General features: G+C 45.2%; 1 protein-coding gene across 1 annotated transcript; it reads right to left on the bottom strand.

Moving 5' to 3' along the window:
• Positions 1-1,679: 1,679 nt before the first annotated feature.
• Strip1 (striatin interacting protein 1) lies at positions 1,680-20,871 on the bottom strand. The gene is made up of 21 exons (XM_027922006.2): positions 20,685-20,871; positions 17,211-17,280; positions 16,397-16,471; positions 15,985-16,119; positions 15,763-15,883; positions 14,911-14,979; positions 13,805-13,911; positions 13,568-13,695; positions 11,897-12,079; positions 11,320-11,537; positions 10,251-10,316; positions 10,081-10,144; positions 8,784-8,855; positions 8,279-8,353; positions 7,991-8,088; positions 6,544-6,670; positions 6,223-6,323; positions 5,354-5,420; positions 4,743-4,847; positions 3,907-4,111; positions 1,680-2,605 (listed from the first exon to the last, which is right to left on the bottom strand). Exons 1-21 carry the CDS (start codon positions 20,862-20,864, stop codon positions 2,358-2,360), a joined length of 2,514 nt encoding a protein of 837 aa, XP_027777807.2. The 5' UTR covers positions 20,865-20,871; the 3' UTR covers positions 1,680-2,357.
• Between the last annotated feature and the right edge of the window lie 1,234 nt (positions 20,872-22,105).

Below are 22,105 nucleotides of genomic sequence, written 5' to 3'. Positions count from 1 at the left end.
TTCTTTACCCTCTCTGGGCCACGGTCCTCTCATATGCAAAACAGGGATTGCAATGGTATTTCCCTTTCAGGCTTATTGTGAGAAATGGATATTCTACATAAAGTGTTTATAACAGTAGCTGGCATAGTAAATACTCAGCATTTGCTGAAAACTAAAGTAGAAAAATGTACGATATCGTGTCTGGCACTTGTTTGGCTTCCATTAAGTGGTACTCTTATGATTAATGAGGGACAGTTCCCATCTTCAAAGGGATATAAGCCTCAAGTAATGTGACCCTGTGTGGATAAGGAGCTCTGGACCACAACTGGCTTAGCAATAAACAATATTCTATGTTAAGCATTTATCAAGGGCTTTATGTACCCCACCTATCTCATCATCCTGATGTGATATAATGACTGGGTGGCTCCAAAAGATATTTCTGCACAAGGACCTGGGTTCAACCTACCACTAGCAAACTCTGCAGCTGTGAAAAGCCCCTTGCCCTCCCTGGGCCAGTGTCTGGGCCAACAGATGAAGGGATTCACTTGCTCAGGTTTGACAGTCCTGTGTTTTTTTCTGCAGGTTAGAGGAGAGATTGGGAAGTCAACAGAGAAGGGGACCAAAGCTTCAGGCCACGCAATTTCAGTGACCTGGTTGCATGCTGTAAGAATGTGAAGAAGCTATCTTTACCACATGGAAATCTCAAGATACATACTTCCTAACAGTCCTGGCCAAAAAAAATCCATCACATACCCAAGAACAGTGTCAAACTCCTTTGTCCTGTGCAAGTTCCTTTGGGAAAAAGTGCCATTCAGTCATAGAGACTTCCCATCCCAAAGGTTTTGTGACCCTTGAGTGCACTGATGGCTTCTGTTTGGTGCTCCTAATTATGCTGCACAGCATGGCCAATCCCGAGTTTCAGCAAGCACCAAACCTATGCACCAACAAAGGGGACTTTATCAGTCAAGACCCCTTTGAAGATTTAAGGCCTCATACATACTGCTTAGAAGTAAGATAAAGAACCTTCTAGCAATTTTGAAAAGGAAACAGTCCTTTCACCAGTAATGAAAATGGTAATATCCACTGAGGTAGAGGCCGAAAGTGGAGAGAGATAGAGCCAGACTTGATTAGGGATCTGAGAGCAAATGTAGGTTCCAGGAGGCCTCAAACTGATGCCTACCTGCCTTAAGGTTTTCCTTGCTTCTCCCTCGGCCATGGAAAACTCCCCTAATACTCTTTCCCACTGTGAAGCTGGCTCCTGATGGTCTGTTTCCTGGGTTCTGAGCACCTAAATTTCCTCTCAATCTCAATCATGTGCCCCAGTGAGGGTCTGAGCAGCTGACCTCCACTATGACCAAGCATTGAAACTGGTTTGGTTGAGGCCAGCTCAGGGAGGGTTATTCTAAGAAAGCTGGGGCTCCCACCGAAACCATAACAAACCCAGGGTGCAGGAACACTCATAACTCCATAACCTGGAGCCCTGGAGCTGGGTTGGAGCCATCCAAGACTGATGTGGGGAGATGACATTTTGGACATTTGTAGAAAGGCAGAAATGAGAATGAGAAAGGCAGAAATGAATGAGAAAGGCAGAAATCCTGACAGAGGACAAATGGGTGACCTATCAATGCTGGCAGAAAAAGCTACTTTTGAGATCTGGAGATTTTTAGAGGCCACATTTTCTGCAGACAAGGCCATGGGGATTGTTTTTGTTTCCTTTTAATGTAAACAGAATACACAAATACATTAAAAATCCCAACATGACACAAGAGAATACACACAGATTTATAGAGATATTTACAGGCCCTTGCAAACCCAGAAGGAAACAGGCACCTCTGGTTAAGGGAAGCCTCTCTCTCTACCTCAGTCCCATCCAAAAAATAAGGTGTGCAGCAGCTATAGTAGCCTCTGCTGTTGCCCCTGGATGAAACTGAGGCAGCGGCTGGAATGACATCAGAAACCTCCAGAGCACAACCAAGATGTCAACTTTCTGCTCTTGGCCCTGATATTAAACCCTTTTCCTTGGAAAGCTGACATGCCAAGGCTGCAGTCTTATGAAGAGTCAGCATGACTCTCGAACTCAGATGTGATGACAAGGGGTACCCACCCCTTCCCAGCTTTTGCCAGCCTTGGACTGACCTCAAAATGAGTTGCAACCAACCATGTCCAAGAGAGCAGGGTGGGAGTTGAGGGGAGGAAAAGAAGAGTGGATCCCAAGCAGAGATGACTGCTCAGGAGTAGGATGCTGGGAGAACAGAGGCCAACCACAGGCCCAGCGCTGCTGAGGACACAGTGGGGCTGTGCTGCCACCTGGAGGTGGATGGGAGCACTGCAGCAATGACCAGGACAATCTCTCAGGTGTGTGATCACCCTTTGTTTTCTCACTGCAGCAGCTCTTCCCAGGAAATGGGCTTAGAGAAGACCTCCCTTTCTAACCAGAGGTCATAGTTCATCTGGAAGTCCTCAGGAAGGTCCACCCGCTGGCCCAAAACACTCTGCAGGCAGTTGTCCACTGGCAGGAAGTCAGGGTTGCTGTGGGCTCGGTCGTAGCGCCGGGCATTAAAGCGTTCAATATTGGCACGTAGGGCACATTCCTCTGCCTGGAAGTCCCAAGGCCGAGCATCAAGATCTGGGACAAAGCAAAAAAGCACGATTAGGAGCCCAGCCCTACAGCAGTTCTTCATGGGTTCCTTGAGGCTCAGAGGCTAGGCTGGCCAGAGTTGAGTGGGGTGATTGTTAACTAGAACCGTGACACCTTGAAGCCCATTCCCAGGAAGATGAATAAGAATTCTTTCCTAGATATAAAGGAGAGTTAGGTCTAAGGAGAAAAGCCAGATCTGAGAAAGGCTTTTATTACAGAGATTATGTAAACCCAGAGAGGGAGAGCCACATGTGAAACACACTTCTCTGAAGATGAGGTTCTCCCTGGCTCTCTGGGGTTAGAGGCAGGAACCTGGAGATTCCCTCTCATCCTCTCTCAACTCCCTGACCAGGTACTGGGTGCCACCCTGGGCCCATACAAATTGACTGGCATACTGACAGTCATATAGCTACAGTGCTACATGCCAGGAACTGTATCATGGTAACAAGCAGACACAGAAGAGTAAGGGTACATGGGGGGACTGAGTAGATGGAACAGTACATACAGAGGGTCAGAAGTGGGAAATGACATGGCTAATATTTCAGAAGCAAGTACAGTCAGATTCCATCCATATCTATTGATGCTGAACCTGTAACTGAAGGGACTTGAGAATCTGGATTTTGATATCCACAGGTGGTCTTAGAACCAATCCCTGGTGGATACCTGAAGGACTCCTTATACTCGGAACCCTGGGTGTGATGGAGTCTGGACTGACAGCCCTGGGTGTGATGGAGGTAATGAAGTTGAAAAGGAGGATCAGATTAGGGAGGGGGAGAGGGAAGGAAGATGAGTGAATCTCACCTGCTTTGCTTCAGAGTTCAACTCTAATTCTAAGGGAAATAGGAAGCTAACAAAGGATTTTACTCAGGAGGAAAGAGAACAGAATCTGTGTGTTGAAAAGATCACTAGGACTAAGTCTGAAGTGCAGATAGAGGGGAAGAAACTGATCAGAGAGCCAGTCAGAAGCTGTAAGAGTTTAGTTGTCCAGGTGCAGTGGGGATGATAAAGGGGTAGAACCTTAGTGACAATTTCTAGACATGGAATGGCTTGAAGGGGAGAGAGAGAGAGAAACAAAGGATGACTACAGATGCCTAACTTGGGTTGCTTTCCAAGTCTTCCCCAGAGCTCCCATCCTGATGCCAAAAAAGCAGGAGCTGGGCTTCCTGTTCTCTTCTGTTCCTTTCTAGGAAGCTCGGTAGAGAAAGGTTTCTGAGGTACCCTGGGCAGGGAATGAGCTATGTTACCTTTCCCCACACCTTATTCCAATTCTGCTTCATGTGTGACCTCACCATTGCCATATGCCCAGTCGTCGTTCAGCCGATGCCGCACCTTCTGGTAGATGGCAGACATTGTCTTCATGTTGCTCTTGCGCCACTGCCGCCCCAAGTACTTGGTTTGTACCTTGAGCAACTTCAGCACATACAGCTGCATCATGGCTTGTTTCACCTTCAGAGCCCGCTTCAAGATGGGTGCTGACTTGAACACCACCAGCATCTGGGTAGGGCACAGTGAGCAGTCTAGTTGAGGACAGAAGAAATGCAAGCACCACCATTTGCTGCTTCCAGGGTTATATAGACAAGAGTGATGAACCATCTCAGTTTCCCTTGAACTGAGGAGTTTGCTGGTAAATGAGACATTGAGTGCTAAACTGGGAAAGTTCCAGACAAATCAGGATGGTCACCCTAATTATGGGTCACTTCGGAATCTAAAGAAAGCTATGGAGTCCTACCAGAACATCCCCATGTGTACCTACATATAATTTCAGAGAATTCATGGACCTCCCCATTCCAAAGGTATGCTGAGACCCAGGGTTAAGGAAGACCCCAAATCCTGGTCATGTTACCCATCAAGATTAAGAGGATGGAAAAAGAGCTTTTCTTTGAGTGTGGGTTTTTTTTACAGTGCACAATGAAGCCTATTCTGGTTCAACTTGTCAAGAAGAAATCAGGGACCAGCCTTTAATATGCGAGGACATGGCTACAGCAGCAAAGCTAAGTGAGAAGGACAGGGCTGCAGCAGCATGCCCTGTCCTCAAATCCCTTGCTCCCAGAGGGGAGGGGAAGGTACAGGTGTGGCACTCTTCTGTGAATTCCCAATTTCAGATGTGCCAACCACACTGACTCACCATTGTCCTTGAATGCTTCCATTTTGTCAGCTTGTTCAAGATCCGAAGCAGATTGATACAAGAAAAGAGATTCCTCCAGCAAAACTGGTTGTTGTCACCTGCTTCCTATAGGTTAAACCCAGGAACAATCACAACCCTCATAGCTGCAGGGTTCTCAGCAGTTTCCAAAAGGTCCTCAACAAACTTGACACAAAAGACTAGGTGCCCATGCCTCTACCAGCAACTACCTCCTCTCAAAGAAGCCCAAGGGGAACACCACTCTAAACGTTGGCAGGGAATTAAGGGGGTAGTGAGCTTACTAGACTTCTTCTGCAGGAAACATGGGCCATAAAACTGGGGGCTCTGGTTTCAGAGTCTAGTATAGATGCTGAAGGAAGCAATTCTCCTAGACAAGCTCTGGGCCAGCTACCCCTGAAGATCGGCTCCCTGACTGATTATCCCATATATTCAAGTCCTTCCACTCTGGAAGGTCCCTCCCTCCACCCTCTGTGCACTTCTAGTGCTTTAAAAGCCAGGCACTCAGATGTGACCTCTGGTGGAAGGTCCTCTATCCCTGGGTTGGGATGGCAAACTTTGCCAAAGGGGAAGCTAGGGAGAGCCCAGCCACTCACCAGACTCTCTGCAGTCAGCTCTGGCAGCTCGTTCACCACACAGTGAGGGTAATCCAGGACAGAAATGCTGCAGAGGCAAGAGAACCCACACATCCACCATGAACCAGGCCTGGATCTGGTGGAACATCTATGACTGAGATGGTTCCTGGCTCTTCTCCTTGCTTGTTAAAGCAGAAGGAGAGATCTACCTTGTTTGTCCCACCCCAATTTCCCTCACTGTAAGATGAGGACATATCTACTATAAGGGAACTTGAAAGGGCCTCCGGTGGGTGGACACTGATTTGTAATCTTATAAGGGATAGAGACTCTAGTGCAGCCTTTCCCATAGCAATAAATCTGGGGGGCTGGAGGGGAGATACAGCTCAAAGCAAATAATTTATGCTAAGTCCCACTCAAGATGGTGTCCTGGCTGGCAATTATCCTATGGTGTCTCCTATTGATAAGCAGGCACTCTCAAGTGCAGGTAGTACTAGGTAGTGTGAGTGCATTTGTGTGTGTAAGAGTTAGCAGGCAGGGCTATACAGTTCATATATTCAAAAGAAGGATGGCCCAGATGGTCTCTTAAAAAAAAAAAAAAAAAAAACAGTGCTAAAGGGATAATGAAGGTACCACTGGAGCCCAGGTGAGAGCCCCCAGCTCATACACATACTGAAGTCATCTGTCACTAGATTAGTTAGACTCAGATTTGGCACACTGACTTTTCTTCAGGCAGGAGCCCTATCTTATTCATCATTATGCCTGGTGTCTGGCAGAGTTCTGGCTCAGAGGTACTGGAAAAATATTAGCTGAATGGACTCAGTGGGAGAGAACAGCTAGGAGCCTTGCCATCTGGCCATACCCACTCCTTCCTGGTCCCTGGTCCCCATCACCTGTTCTTGGCAGTGATGTAGGACATGATGTTTTGATTGAAGAATTTTAGGATCAAAGGGATACAGTTGGCAAACACCAAGTGCTGGGCCATGTATTCAAACTGAAACCAATAGAAAAAAAACAAGACAAAAAAGCATGTCCCTCAATATGTTACCCTCTTTCCTCTAGTCATACAAAGTCTAGATTAGAGGTCAGTGTCTTCAAACATTCATGTAGAGGTCAAGTGGGTCCAAAGGCCAACACCCCACTTTTTCAAGCTGGAGAAGCAATATTGCTTGAGGCTTCTGCCCAGCAGACAGGAAGGAAGGTCCTGCACGTACCTGATAGATGTGGTTCAACTTAAAGTGCTTCAGCAGCAGCAGAAGCAAAGCAGAAATGGCCTTAACAATGACCTCTTTGTGGCGATTCACATCCACTCCCAGCTTCATGCTTTGCAACACTGTGGTGCTGAAAACACAGGTGTGCACATGAGTTGCCGGCATGCACTGCACCTCTTTCTAAGTGCACACAGAGGAGATGGATTACTGAGTCCTCTGGGCAAAGGTCCCCATGGTCATCTCAGAAGTCAGATCTACTGCTTCAACCACCTCCCAAGCAATCTAACTCTGCACAGTTTATTTTTTCTCTGTGATGCCCCCAAATACATTCTTAGTCTATTTCTCTGCTGTTTTTTCCAACATAGATTTCCCCTTTTCAAGATCACCCCTAAACTTTAGCTGCTATATTCACCTGAATTCCCCAAAGTGTGTTCTGTAGCATTGAAAAAAAAAAGTAGGGCTGGGGATGTGGCTCAAGCGGTAATGTGCTTGCCTGGCATGTGCAGGGCGCTGGGTTCAATCCTCAGCACCACATAAAATAAAAAATAAAGATATTGTGTCCGCTGAAAACTGAAAAAGTAAATATTAAAAAATTCTCTCTCAAAAAAAAAAAGTAAAAAAAAATATGGAATAAAGTAAATAAAGTTTTTAAGTCAGATAAATTTAGGAAGCACCAAGTTAAATCAGTTTCTTAATTCAGGACTTTTCATTGTAAATCTGAGTAAGAAAAAATACAATATTTAACTCTGGAATCTTTTTTCCTAAGACTATCAAGATGGCCTAGTGTTATGTGATTCTCCCTTTTGTATTTGCCAATCCTGCCTCCTCCCTCACCTGACCATTACTGCCAGACATCAGGGCCACAGCCACCAGAAAGGTGAGCTAAGAACTTGGCAGCACTGGCAGGTAGACAGGATGATTAGGTGAGGGCCCCCCTCCTTCTTAATGTGGAACACAAGCTTGGTTTGTACTCACAAAGAGAAGAGGTCAGCCCAGGGAGGAGGAACCCTTAGGGCTTCACTCTATTTCATGAGACATTTTCCAGGATTCTGCCAGTTCACTGGCCAATGGGAGACTCCATACAGGAACAGACAGCTATGACTGGCAAACTACCCAGAAACTGACCCTACCATTCCAGGTATCCCAATTACATGGCTTTGGAGGTAGAGCTCTGGAAAATGTCATAAGCTACTCTATCCACTTACAAAAGAGGAATGACTTTTCCAATTCACCCAGGAGTTCACTCAGTAGCAGAGTCTACACTAAAATCCAGGCCAATGGGTCTAAAATCATCTCCCCAACTAGTGAAACTACTGAAGTCAGTAGTGAGTCAGAAATACCCTCAAGTTAACCTGCAGGGAAGTCAGGACCAAAACAGAAACCAACCTAAAAACTATTTGCCTTTTGCCCTCTGCCCCCAACCTGCTCCATTCACAGGAATGACACTCACGGCATTTCTTCAGGTAGGACATCTGCTAGGATGTTGATTGAGTCTGTTTTGGCTTTTGAGGTGGGAGCTGCGGCCAGCAGAATCTTCAGGAGAGCAATCTGGGAAGAACAGACTGCTCAGACACATGTGAGAGCCCAAGATCAGGACAAAGTCCAAAGAAGCAGTGTTCCTATAGGTCCTCAGGTGGCAGGAGCCTCAAGAAAGGCTGGCCAGTGAGGTGGGAAAGGGATCCCACTGCAGGTACCTACTGGTGGCTACTGAGAGGGATCCTGCACACACAGCACTCACCATATACTGAGGCAGACTGGGGAGCAATCCTTGGTAGAGGGTTTCTGCAGGGACTTGTTCAACTTCCTCTTCTCCCTTTTAACACAAAGAGTACAAACACAAAACTCCAGTCCAGGCTACAATCTCCTGAGCCAGCTTGCTAGCTGGCTGGAGAATTCTTAAGTTATCAACGTAAAGAATGACATTGGTGATAATGACAGCAAAATGCACACAGGCAGTACACTAGATGCTTCACTTAATAATAACTCACTTAATCCTTATTATAACCCTGTGGAGAAGGCAATAGTATTCCCATTTACAGGTAGGGAAACAAAGCAGAGAGAGAGATAGGCACATGCACAAGTTGCCACCCACTGACTGGTGGAGCTGGTACTCAGAATCAGGTGCCTGGCTCAGAGCTTGCACTCAATACCCTTATGTTAGACATGCACCAGGCACAGGGCTGAGTCCCAACACAGGACCTACGGACATCTGGGGACCCTGTGGGCAGAAGGCTGCAACTCACCCCTGAGAGAGGAGAGCGAAGGTACTCCTCCTCCATCTGCGCCTGGACCTCTGCAATCGATGTGTACTTGTGCTGGGTAGAGACAGGAGAGGGGGCACTGGGGAAAACAGCCCTCGAGCTCTGACCACACTCCCTACCCCTTGGCAAAGACCCATACATTTTTCTTCACACATGGTCTTCTAGAAGAGGGCGAAGTTACCACAAAGACCCCCAACTAAAATTTCAAACCCAAAATATTTCTGTAGGTGAGAACCAGGATAAAAAGCCCACAGTAGATTGGAGAAAAAAAAAAAAAAAAAAAAGAGGGAAAAGGGCTTCTAGGTAGCTACAGTGATATAAAAAAAAGCTATTAAAAGCAAAAACAAGTATATACTAAAAAAGCTTAGCTGCAGAGGCTGGGGTTGTATCTCGGTGTAGAGGATTTGCCTAGCATGTGTGAGGCATTGGGTTCAATCACCAGCACCATGTAAAGATAAATAAATAAAGGCATCGTATCTATCTTCAACTAAAAATATTAAAAAAGAAAAAAAAAAGCTTAGCTGCACAGACACCACTTATTGCTACAAATTTCAAAAATGTTTCCAAAATATACAGTTAACACTCTAGATATAGGGGAGCACACTAGGGGAGACAGCTCTTCCCCACACTGGATGTCACCTCCCATGTGGAAGGTTTAACACTCTGGTCTTTCCCTGCCCCTTCTTCTTACCCATTGCTCTCCTCTGTGATTGGGGACTATGGGACAGAAACAGGACAGTCTTAGCCTAATCCCTTTCTCCATCCTTTTGAGAATTTGCTGGCCTGCCTGCTGAGAACTGACAGCTTGTCCCCTTCCTACTCCTCCACCAATCCCAGCAGGGCCTTCCAGCCCTGCCTGGGACTGGGTATATGAGCCTGCCTAATTCTGAAAGTATGATATTTGGAAACTAAATATGGTTTTCTTAAGCCTCATTCCTCAATTGCTCCATGAGCAGAAAAAGCTGGCTCTGCAATTTTCATCTGCCTATTCCTCTATCTGCCTACTCCTCTACCTGAAAATGTGGGCAAGAAAAAGGGTTTTGCTAGACCCCTTAAAACCCCAATGACCGGCAGGTAAAATACTCTCTAATGAATGGCTTAGTGCCAAACAAAAACCTAGCTTCAAGCCATCAAACCTATGAAGAGCTGCTTCCCAGGCTGCCCTGCTCTGGCTCTTGTTGGCAGGCAGACAACAGTCCTGAAAAGCTGTTCCCTCAGGCTGGGCTCACTTTACTCACTGGGGATCAAACAGACCAAAGGCTCACCCAGAGCCACTTACCTGTTTCAGAGTCTTGATGCTTTCGTGGATTGGCCTGGGCAGCCCCACCACTGTGTTGGTGTCGCTGGAGAACAAAGAAGGCCTGTGATAAGCCTTGACATCAATTCATCCCGGTCCCCACACACCAAAGGCCAGGAGAATGAACTTTGAAAGAAACAGATTGCACTTACCTGCCTAGAGTGTAACCTATGAATTTGCTGCGGCTGGACTCAAGGAACATCTCAATGTCCTTCTCTCTGCCAAAGGAAACAAGAAAGGTTTTAACAAACACTACTTTAAGGTGTCTCAGTTAATAGAAATAGAATATCCAGAAACTGTGAACCAGGAGAAGGAAAAGTCTCTCAATTATTTTTCCTTTTCAAAAAGGATGAAAAATCAGAAATTCTTCAGCTATTTTGTTGTTCTTGATAGTTTTGTTGAGTTAAGAAGCTACAAATATGTGCAACTATTTTACTCATAAAATTAAGATGATAGATACATCAAACTTCAAAGCATACTTTTATTCAGACAGTACTAAATCTTTCAATAGGCTTTCTTAAATATTTAACATTCTTAAACACAGACATATAAACCACTGACTTTTCATGTGGGTCAGTTTCCTGTCTCAAACAATGCACACTTGCATTTTATGATGACCTATTCTGCATTCACTTCACAGAATACTGAAAACTGAAGTTTTATCTGGATTAATAAAGTGATTTTTATATCTTTTCATATGCTCCTCTATTTCTTAAATTACTTCCCATCAAAAAAGATACCATTTTTGTATCTCCAGGTATCCTCCCATTTGTCAATTCACCCCCATATATCTCAAATATCTTAATTATGGTTCTGAGGAAACCCTTCCTGAATCTATTATTTTTCTGTCTAGCATGTACAAGGCCCCCAAGTTCTATCCCCAGCACTGAAAAAAACAAATGAACAAATACATACAACTTCAGGATAGGCAGGAATCGATTTGCCCAAATAATTTTTACTTTTTTCCTTATTCTTCTTCACTAGCAAGTCTGACCAAATGCTAACTCAGATTACTAACTTGGAAGCCATATAAGGGCCACTTTGTGAGAGACCAAGGCCAACCTTAGAAGTCCCGAAGACAACACAAGGTACTTTAAGAGAGCCTTGTCCCAAAGCCAATTTCAGCCTAGCCCAACAAAGGGACTCAGGACAGATGCTGGCCTCAGGGTGTGAGGGCTCTGGCTTCAGAAGCCAAGTATGTTCTGGAAGTCTGAGACTCACCTGACCTTGGGAGCCCACGGAAGCCCCTTTGGGCAGGTAAGCCTGTCAGTCTGGGGGTGTTGTAGTGGGGGAGGCATCACCTCATCACGCTCAAGGGGGAATGTCTCCCCCTCCAGACTGTTGTCATCGTCATTCTCCTCTTCTTCTTCTCGAGAGTCATCAGCCTTGTAAGGATCACGCTCATTGAAGGCATCTAAATTGTCCTGTTTTATCAGAGCCTAAAAACAAAGGGAAGGGAGGTGAGGAATCCAGAGCCAACTGACAAGATGGAAAAAGGAAATGCAGGGAGTGTGGCTAGAACACAGAAAGGTGTCAGGCAGAGAGTTGAGAACAGTGGAGAACCCAGAGAAGTAGTCAAAACTGGAACCAAATGACAAATCATTTTTTGCTCTAACCCCTCAAAACTGCCATGTCCTGAGTACCACTGTACACTGGGTCTGGGATGAAGATAACATCCCTGTTGTGGAGGCATTTGTTGATCAGAGCAGATTCTCAGCACCTACTCCTCCAAGGACAATGCTGTTGCCTGTGTGCATCTCTAGAGCCCTCAGAGTCCCAGGACTTTCTGTTACCTTACCTTGTGCTCCCGACGGCCCCGTTTCTGCTGCTGCTCAATCAGGTCTGAGGCAGATGCTGGTGGGGAGGCAGCTCTCATGTTGCGGATCACTTTGATGCTGTCCTCAGGCAAAGGAGGTAGTCCCAGGAGGGTACGCTTCTCAGCCTTCATGCTCTGCAGCTCCTCAAAGCCACCCAGTGTGCACTGCATCAGACAGGGATGCAAAGCCAGGGTCATAATGTCCATCAGGTTGGTCCCTGATCATGGTGTCAGACTCAAAAAGCACAGGTGACATCATGATGACCTGTCTTTACAGACACCCACACATCCTCTGAACAAGGAACTAAAGCTACCCCCTAAAGGAGAATCCAGTGACTCTGGCAAGGGAGAGGAGAAAAAAACAGCAAAGAAAGAGTAAAATACCAGTTGATGGAACCTAGTGCACACACTTAACTCTCTACATGTGACATATTCTTCAGTTCTAAAAAGCAGCAGACTGGAAACCCCATCCCTTTCAGTTTCTAGAAAAGCTAGCAGATGCTTGCTTTAAAAGTTGTGTGTGCCAGTTGTCAAAGTCCAACTAGAAACACACTGTTGGTTGTTCAAATTAAGAGGGCGGGAGGACAAAAACATCTAAACATCTCCCTAAAAGCCCAAACTACATTTTAAGCTACTTAGTATCATTGTCCCTGAGCAACTCAGCTTTTCTTTGGCTTCAGTGAGGCTTTGTGAGGAACCAGCAGGATGTGTGGCCAAGATAAAACATGTAGATGACTTCTAAGGGGCCTGAAGCTCCCTAATCCCTGGCTGCAGAAAGGGACAGGCCTTCGAGAGAGAAGCATCCTCCTGGAGGAAAGGGCTCCTGATTGGCCAAGGTGGCTGCTGACAATACCCCCAAGACAGCCCCTGCCCCATGCTCTCCCCAGCTAGGCAGTTTCATACCAGACCCTGAGGAAAACAGAGGCTAGCTCAGGGCTCATCCTGGCTTCTCTTAAGTGACATCTGATAGAAAGGAAAGACCCCCCAACTATACCAGCTTTAATTGCCTCAAATCACTTTCCAAACTCCAGGTGTGGGAGGTGATTTCTGAGAGGTGCCATGTCTGGGGTGAAGCTATTCTATGACTGAGAAAATAGCATCAAGGGGTCAGGAAGCCAATCTATTTTGACTCAAAAGCTGTTTTGGCTGTTGGGGGCCAAAAGACATTTCTTTTGTCACCTCCTTTTAGGAGCTTTTTATAATTTAACACCAATGGGGTTACATTTTCACATAATTCAGCATTCAAAAGCAAATGTAGTCATTTCTAATTATCCATGGGGGACTGGTTCCAGGACCCCTTCCCAAACCCCTCCCCCAGGTGGTTACCAAAATCTGCAAATGCTTAAGTCCCTTATATAAAATGGTGTAATACTTGCATATAACTTAGGCACATCCTCCTGCATACTTTAAATCATGTCTAGATCACTTATAATATTTAACACAAAGTAAATGCTACATAAACTGTTGTTATACTGTATATTTCAGGGAATGATAAGAAAAAAGTTTACATATTCAATACAAATACATTTCCCCCTAAATATTCTGGATCCGAGTTGGCTGAATCCTTGGATGTGAAATGAATGGCTGACTGTACAAGGTATCCCTCCTGTCCCATCCCCAGCACCTGAGAGTTCCCCCTAAGAAGGTGCTCACCAATACTGTCTTCCAGAGTAGCAAGAGAACTTTCTTCATGGGAAAGTGGGGAGCATGGCCACTGCAAAATTTGGTCACCATCCCAAACAGCATGATGGCAAATGGCTCATTGTTGTACAGCGGGGAGCCTGGAGGTAACCCAAGGGCATCAGAACCACAGGCAGCAACAAAACCCTCCCAAAGCCCTCTAGTCTCAGCTCCCAGGCAGGGCCTCTAAGAGGATCCCCAGGGCCTTACCCAGCTCGCCTCTGAAGGTCTGTCGCATTGTCCTCCACTCAGCCTTGTCGCCCTCATACTCCTGGTGAACATTCTCCACAATCAGGTACATGATGTTGAGCAGAACCCTGAGCACAAGAGCCAGCTCATAACGGAGTAGGACAGGGGACAAAGGGGCACCCTTGGCTTCCTCACATCCCAGCTAACACAAAAATATCTGTGTACAAAGGCTAGCTGGTGGAGGAAGGCTGTAATGCAAAGAAAACTAAGAAAAGTGACAAGCTGTGTCTTCCACCAAGCAAAAGAATGCTAAAGGATTTCCCTCCTCATGCTTCCTTCAGAGTTTCATTGCTCTGGCTAGGACCAGATCTTACTCTGCCTTGTATTTCATATCTAAAAAAGTGCTTACTCAAAGCAGGTGCTTACCAAGTGATTGGGGGGAATAAATGAGTATGAAAAAAAGGCCAAAAGAACTTACTGACCTAAGCTTCCTGGAATGGGAAAACCAAGGAGGTGTGAGTGAGTTATGGGGGTCAAAGCAGGACAGGAGCACAGCAAGAACAAGAAGAGTTTACCATGATGGAGTGGAAATCAGGAGGTGACACCAAGGGACCTTAATACATGGGGAACACCACAAATATCCAGTCTGAAAAGTTTCCAAATTCACCAAAAGAGACAGATTTCAACCCTCAAATGTAGAATGGTGATCTCATTCCTTAGCAGTTGCTATTACTTCCTGTGAAGCCATGAAACATTGTGAAGTGGCTAGAACTAATGAGTGTAGATAGGAATCAAGCTGTGCACATGAGAAGGTGGGAGGCCAGGGAGCAACATTACGTTTCATTCAAATGTAAAATACTCCACAAAAAGTCTTAGTAGTGTGGGCTGGACTTAACTGTGGCTCTTAAGTATCTTGACCATGGATTTCCTCTATTTTCTAGACCTCCGTCATAGGTAAAGCCTTCAGCAGGACTAACTACTCACACTGAGCCCATCACACCTGCAGATTAGTATGTGCAGAAGGAATGCACCCACAGTCAGGAAACCCAAAGACACCCTCCCACACTCTGCTCTGAGCTCATTCTCTGGCTAAAGCTCAAGGTGCCCAGGTTTGCTGCTTGCTTCACCTCAGGTCTGTGCTGTCAGCCAGGGAGATGGCAGGCTTCCTCACCGCACTGCTGCACGCAGCACTGTTGCTGCAGGAGAGATACAAGAATCAGCACTTTTGCCAGCAAAGCAGTGATAAGTGATGCCCCACAAGAATGAACTGTCTCATGGGGGAACCAAATGTTATGGTGTGTGCTTAGACTGCATAAGAGGTGACAGAACAATGGTTAGGAACTTAGGCCCTGGACCAGACAGCCAAGGTTTGAATCCTGACTCTAATACTTACTATGTACATTTAGCCAAGGTATCCAACTTCTCTGTACCTCAGTTTCTTCATTTATAACATGGGGGTGATAATAGTAGCCATGTCATTAACATGAATCAGTACATGTGACATCCTGAACAATGCCTGGGACGTGTAGCATTCAGTGTTCTTAATTATTATTACTGAAGGCATTACCCTTAAATGAACAGCAGTTGACCTACTCAGTGGACAAGGGACAGGCTAAAGTAGGCTTGAGCCCACATGTCAGACTTGTATCTGACCTCCTACCAAAAGGAAAAGTCCAAGGAAAATACAGGGTTCAAAAAGGAGTTCAAAATGAGAAGCTGTCTGACTGGTGCATTAGGCCTGGGCAGGAAGCTCCAGTGTTAGGGAGCTGCAGGAACCTGTCATTAATCTTTATTAGTCTTTAAGGTGTGGTTGAGCAACTTCCTCATTATTCAACCCCTGCTAGTCAAAACAGCCTGGAACCAGACCCTCAGCCCCAGGTAGCCCATTTACCCTTCTCAAAGTCAGTCAGTCTGCCAGTTCTGTCCCCCTTCCCCTTCCTTGCTTTCCCTACTCAAGCCCTGCAAGCAGAGGTGCTCACTCTATTTCCATGTTGAGGAGCTCCACCAAGGCATTGAACGTGCCCACCTCCAGGAGCAGAAAGATGTTGTAGCGCATCCAGAACTGCACCTCAGCTTCTGAGCCGCACTCCCCAAAAGTTCCTGAAAACACAGGGCAAAGTTTGCCAAGCAACTCCACACATTTGACTGAGCTACATCACTGGCAGAGGTACCAGGGGTCCCTGAGGAAGTCCACACAGTACCTTGGGCAACATAGAGAATTGCTCGGGCCACCTTGAGTCTCTTCTCCCGGGCAGTGACTTCCAAGCCATCCAGGAGCCTCATGGCATGGGTACGGTGCTGGTTGGTGTCCAACTCGGTCCACTTCTTGTCTGTCACTGCAGGGCAAGAGATCAGTTATATCTCAGCCCAGAAAAACCCTCACAATGGAATGAATTCAGTGTTATTCCTCAGGATTGGTATCACTACAGGACCAATATACTCCCTATGTAAGGAATATGGTCACAATGCTACTCTATGAATTTGAATTTCTCAGAAAGTGTGCATAAGGCCCACTCTAAATGTTACATCTAGGATGATTTAAGGTCATTCATATGACTAAGATAAACCCTACAGCTCTCCTGATGCAAGGTGAAGGGAATCAAAAAGTCTCACCATGGATCCGGAAGTCTTCCTCAAAGCACTTCCGATTCATCAGGAATTCTGGCCCTTCTGTGTAGCTGTAAAGCTCTGTCAAGAACAAATCTCATCATCAGCTGCTCCACGACTACATTCCATACCAAGTCTCACATGAAGCAGGGTGGGTAAGGCATTTGTTTCCAATCCCAGCTCTGTTCCTTAATCACAGGGACTCTTAGGCTATATTCTCTATGACTTAGTCGTCTGAAGTACACAATGGACAGAATGGTGACCTGCCTCATAGCTTAAAACCAGAAAGTCAGTGAAGTATAAATCTGAGCACTTCAGTCTGATGTGTATCTATCCCACCATGCCAGCAGCTAACCATCACCCTAAACACAGGTCTCCCAAGTGCTACATTCTGAGTAGAATCTATATTATGGGGGCTGAAAAAAAACAACTCACACTGATCACTTTGCACATGAGCAACAATGGCAGCAACAGATGTGCACAGATGCAAGCACATTTACCAGCATCCCTCATGACCCATTGCTTTAAGAGAACACTGTCAGGGCGAGGGTATGTGTTCAAGGAGCATCACGGTCCCACACTGGGACTGGGCTGACAACAAATAGATGCTTCATAAAAGTAAAGGGCAATTCAAAGTTATGAGATATGCAGGGCTTGAATCTAATAATTAATACTTGTTTTATACATGCCATTGAGAGATCTAACTAGGTAAAACAATGAACTCCAAAATAATATTCATTCTTAATTTTCTTACAGACCAAATAAGAAAAAACTACCCTCAAATAACACGAAGCATTTTTTCAGGTAAAAAATGCTTTACCTGAGAGCTCCGCAGCCCATTTGTCTGTGTCAGCATATTCAAACTCCAGGTCTGGAGACTCAGAATAACCCTGTTGATAAAAGGAGGGAGCTTTCCGTGAAAGACTATCCTGAGTGGTTTCCAAAGGAAAAACAAATATGCTTCAAGAGACACTGCTATATTATAGGATATCATTGCCTCTACTTTTTTTATGTTTATCATACTATTTTTTATCTCTGGGATAGCCCAATTCTCACTGTTAAACCTTCTCAGAACAACTAATACTTTGTTTTCAGAGCACTTATCAAAATTTATAATTATATACTGATGTATTTGTTTAGTGTCTGCCTTTCCATGAGAATAGCAATTTTGTCCATTTTATTCACCAAATCATTCCACAGTTGTCTAGCAAGGTACCTGGCCGGAACGAATGAGAGAATGCATGGTTTACATTCAAATACATACATGTTCAATGAACAAACATAAAGCTTCTACTTTGTGCAGGGAATGATCACTCCATATAGTGGTAAAAAATCCAGAAGCCTCACTTCTTTCTGGCTAGTAGGTTATCAACAGTTCTGGACAAAATGAGTACTGAAACCCTCAGCTTTCCTGCCCATGTCTCAGATTTCTGTGACAAGTGACAGGGAAGGCAAAAATGGAACACATTGGTTTCCCTCCCACACAGAGGAGAGAATATGCCAAAAACAATTTTTTAATGCTAGAGACAGGTGATCACTAATAACATGCCATCTTGGATGCTCTGTACTGGGAAGAAAAATGAAGTGAGGAAGAGACAGGTAAAATTCTTAGGTTTAATTAAGATTTACTCCAGGGGCTGGGGGGTGTCCACTCAGTGGTAGAGCAACTGTTTAGTGTATACAGGCCCTGGGTTCAATCCCCAGCACCACAGAAAAAAGGAAAAGAAAGAAGTTGGGTGCAGTGGTGCACACATGTTAATCCCATCTACTCAGGAGGCTGAGGCAGGAGGATCACAAATTCTAGGCCAATCTGGGCAACTTAGTGATACCTATATTAAAATAAAATAAAAGGACAGGGATGTTGCTCAGTGGTAGAGTGCTTGCCTGGCAATATGGAAGCCCTGTGTTCAATCCCCACTACCACAAAAACAAATAATAGTTTAAAAATTAAATAAAAACTTTAAAAATTTACTTGGGAAGACAAAGACCACTTACAAGCAAGAACTCTACTTCTTTTTTTAAATTTTTTTTTTAGTTGAATAGACACAGTACCTTTGCTTTACTTATTTATTTTATGTGATGCTGAGGATCGAACCAGTGCCTCACATGTGCAAGGCTAGCTCTCTACCACTGAGCCACAACCTCAGTCCCTCTACTTCTTTTTCATAGACAATAGTGTACACTTTCACAAGTTACTGAGCATCAGTTTCTTCATTATGAAATGGGGATGATAAAAATCTACTTTGAATGTTTTTACAGACTGATTAAAATTATGTAGCACAAGAGCTGGGGTTGTGGCTCAGTTGTATAGTGCTTGCCTAGCATGTGTGAGGCACTGGGTTTGATCCTCAGCACCAAATTAAAAATACTACTACTAATACTACTACTACTAATAAAGTTATTATGTCCATCTACAACTAAAAATATTCTTTTTAAATTATGAGGCACGAAATAAATGGTCATCAAATGTTAGCCTCCTTGTCCTCCAGATATGATTAGGCTCCCAAAATACTGACAAGAGAAAGAGTGTATTATAAGTAACTCTAAGTCATGAATTTAATAGATAGGTCTCCCTGTCTGTTTGACTGGCCTTCCATGTGTTGAATCTATGTGGATATTAAAGGGCAGAAAGAGAAATTAAAATGCATCATAGAGGTTAGGAGTGCAGGTCAGTGACAGAACAATTACCTAGCATACACAAGGCCCTGAATTCAATCCCCTACACCACTAAATAAATAAATTGCAATAAAGAATATTTTTATCTGACCATTCATGGCCACTTATGAAAATGTAAAACTATTTTTTAAAATGAGGGTTGTAGGTGTAGCTTAGCAGTAATCACTAGGCCCTGGGTTTGATCCCCAGCTCCACATACACACACAGATAACTCCTGCTAGTGGGGTGGCACATGCCTGTAATCCCAGCTACTCTGGAGAGTAAGGCAGGAGGATCAGAAGTTTGAGGCCAGCTTCAACAACTTAGCAAGAACTTCAGCAACTTAGCAAGACACTGTCTCAAAATAAAACATAAAAAGGACTGGGGTGTTAACTCCCTAAAACAAAACAACAACAAAAAAATCCCTTAATGATCAGAAGATGGATTCACCCTCACCAATTTCCTAATCCTCCACACTTGAAAAACTGCTGAATAGACACCATTGATGTCCCATCATCCCATCATGGAAAGACTCATAAATGGTTGGCTTCTTTGCTTCTTCAATTATTTACTTAAAACTCAAGGTTCCGCTATTTGGGGCTTGCCCATTTTTCACATTTTACTAGAGGAGTGGGCTTACAACAAAAAAACAGATGATTGAGAGAAACTGATTGTATAGGTCTAAAGACAGTATCCTCATTCTTTGGTATGAGCTGGAACATCATGCTTGGACAATGAGGAACTCCCTCTCATTAAATAACGCCAGACTGTTGATCAGCCTAGGAGCTGACTCAGGTGAAGAGGACCACATAGTAAGTACTCTGGGAACAGGCTGATTAAGAAGCCCTAAAACTCTGCAAAGTGTGTCTTCATTCACGAATTCTGCAAAGGGAAGAAGTGGGAGGAATTTTAACTTAGGGCGAGGTGAATAGTCTGCTCCAGACTACGGTGTCTCAATAAGAGGAGGCAGGGCTCACTTAGAAGAGGAGGGAATTCTGCGCCCTAAAGTATGTTTTAAAATGTGTATTTCTGATCTTCAACGGCTCAGCATCAGTCGCACTGGTAACATCAAACACTAGGCACCGTCTGCCCGTTTCCTTAGCCTGCATTAGTTAAATCGGAGGGACGCGGGATTATTTCCCCTGCTACTCTCGCAACCGCTGTCCACACAGCTCTAGTATTGATAATGGGCCCTGTTCGGCTTCTAAGCGATTTCTAAACCCTTGTTTATGGTCTCTTTCCTGCAAATACGCGCGATCCACCGCACGCCCAGGAACAGAGGCCCAAGATAATTAGGGGTTGGGGGCGCGGCTGCCGACCTCCAGGGCACCGGCAGACCCGCGGCTCTTCACCCTAGGACGGGACTGGACCAGAGGCCCCCCCCACGCCCCAGGCCCCAGGCAAGCAAGCGGGGCGATCAGTGGCTTCAGTCACAGTGGAGGAGATCGCGGCTGGGGTCCCGCCTTCACGCCTCCATCTCCTGGAGCTGCAGCCTCTCTTGAAACTCCTTTCGCTATAAAGTGACAACTCCCCGACCCGACCCTCCAAGCCCTCTGGCAAGACCAGTTTGGCCCTGAAACGGCCCGGGACCCCGCCGCCGCCCACTCAGTGCTGGCCTCTCCCCAGCCAAGCTCCTGACCTCCGAGTCTTTGCGCTGGTTGCGATTGAACTCTCGGGTTTTGCCCCCGGGCAGGAGGCCCCCGCCGGCCCGCTGTGCCCCTGGTGGAGGCTGCGCGGTTGCGGGCGGCGGAGGTGGCGGTGGCTGGGGCTGCTTGTTGTTCACAATCAGCGGGCCGGGAACACCGGCTGCCGGCTCCATCTTGGCTGCTCCACACCCCCAGCTCAATTCACGGATAGTTGCAGTCATGCAATTCTCGCGTTAGTTCCTCCAGGAAATTTCTCTGGTTGCCATATTGAGTGTGGCGGCAAGCTCTGTAAGCCATCTTGGCTTCTACACACTTCCCGAGATTCCCACTGCCAGAAAGCGCTCCCTTTTTTGTTATATTCGGTTTTCCCCTCCTTCCAATTCCATTTAAATGCCATTTTATATATAACAACTCCTTTAGTTCCTTAAATCTAGTTGCCCATCTAATATCACTTTGCACTTATCAGGGTCATATCCTTGTAGAAGACATGGGAAATACAGTAGTGAACAAAAGGATAGGATCCCAGCCTTCATGGAGTTTACATTCACATGGGGGAGATAATGCAAACAATGAATAAATACATTTTTTAAAAAAATATATATATATTTTTTACTTGTAGTTGGACACAATACCTTTATTTCACTTATTTATTTTTATGTGGTGCTGAGGATCGAACCCAGGGTCTCACATGTGCAAGGCGAGTGCTCTACCACTGAGCCACAACCCCAGCCCCATAAATACAGTTTTGACAAAAAACTAATCATTCTGCTAATCATGCATTCAGTAAGCATTTAATAAATGTCTCCTGTGCTCCGGCAAGTGGGATAGAATGGGACACTAGTCAAGTTTCTACACTGATGGTACTTTACAGTGCTTGGTGGGCCGGACAGTAAACAATTATATATATTAGGGAAATAATAAGAGAAGAAGGAACAGAGACTATGGTTACTGGGTACAGGGGTGTAGGTGAATAATAACTACTCATGTACAGTAGGATAACCACGGTTGACAATTAATGACTATTTCAAAATGGGTAAGGAAACAATAGTGGAGCAGGCTGGCCCAGGCTTGTAATCTCAGAGGTTTGGAAAATTGAGGCAGGATGATCTTAAATTAAAGGTAAGCCCGTGCAATTTTGCATACCTTGCTGAAAATAAAAAGGGCTAGAGATTGCAGCTCAGTGGTAAAGGACCACTGGACTTAATGTCGGGGGTGGGGGGGGCGGCGGTGAGATAAATCTTTGAGATGCTAAATATGCCAGTTACACCGATATGATCATTACACAATGTATACTTGTATTGAAATGCCACACTCTACTTCATTAATATGTGCAATTATGTGTCAATTAAAAACATACATTAAGCCAGGTGTAATGGTGCACACCTGTCATCCCAATTACTGGGAGACTGAGGCA

The sequence above is a fragment of the Marmota flaviventris genome, chromosome 10 (assembly GCF_047511675.1).
Source record: "Marmota flaviventris isolate mMarFla1 chromosome 10, mMarFla1.hap1, whole genome shotgun sequence".
Taxonomy (NCBI): Eukaryota; Metazoa; Chordata; class Mammalia; order Rodentia; family Sciuridae; genus Marmota; species Marmota flaviventris.
The sequence above is the reverse complement of the archived record's forward strand: the minus strand, read 5'-3'. Positions and strand labels throughout refer to the sequence as shown.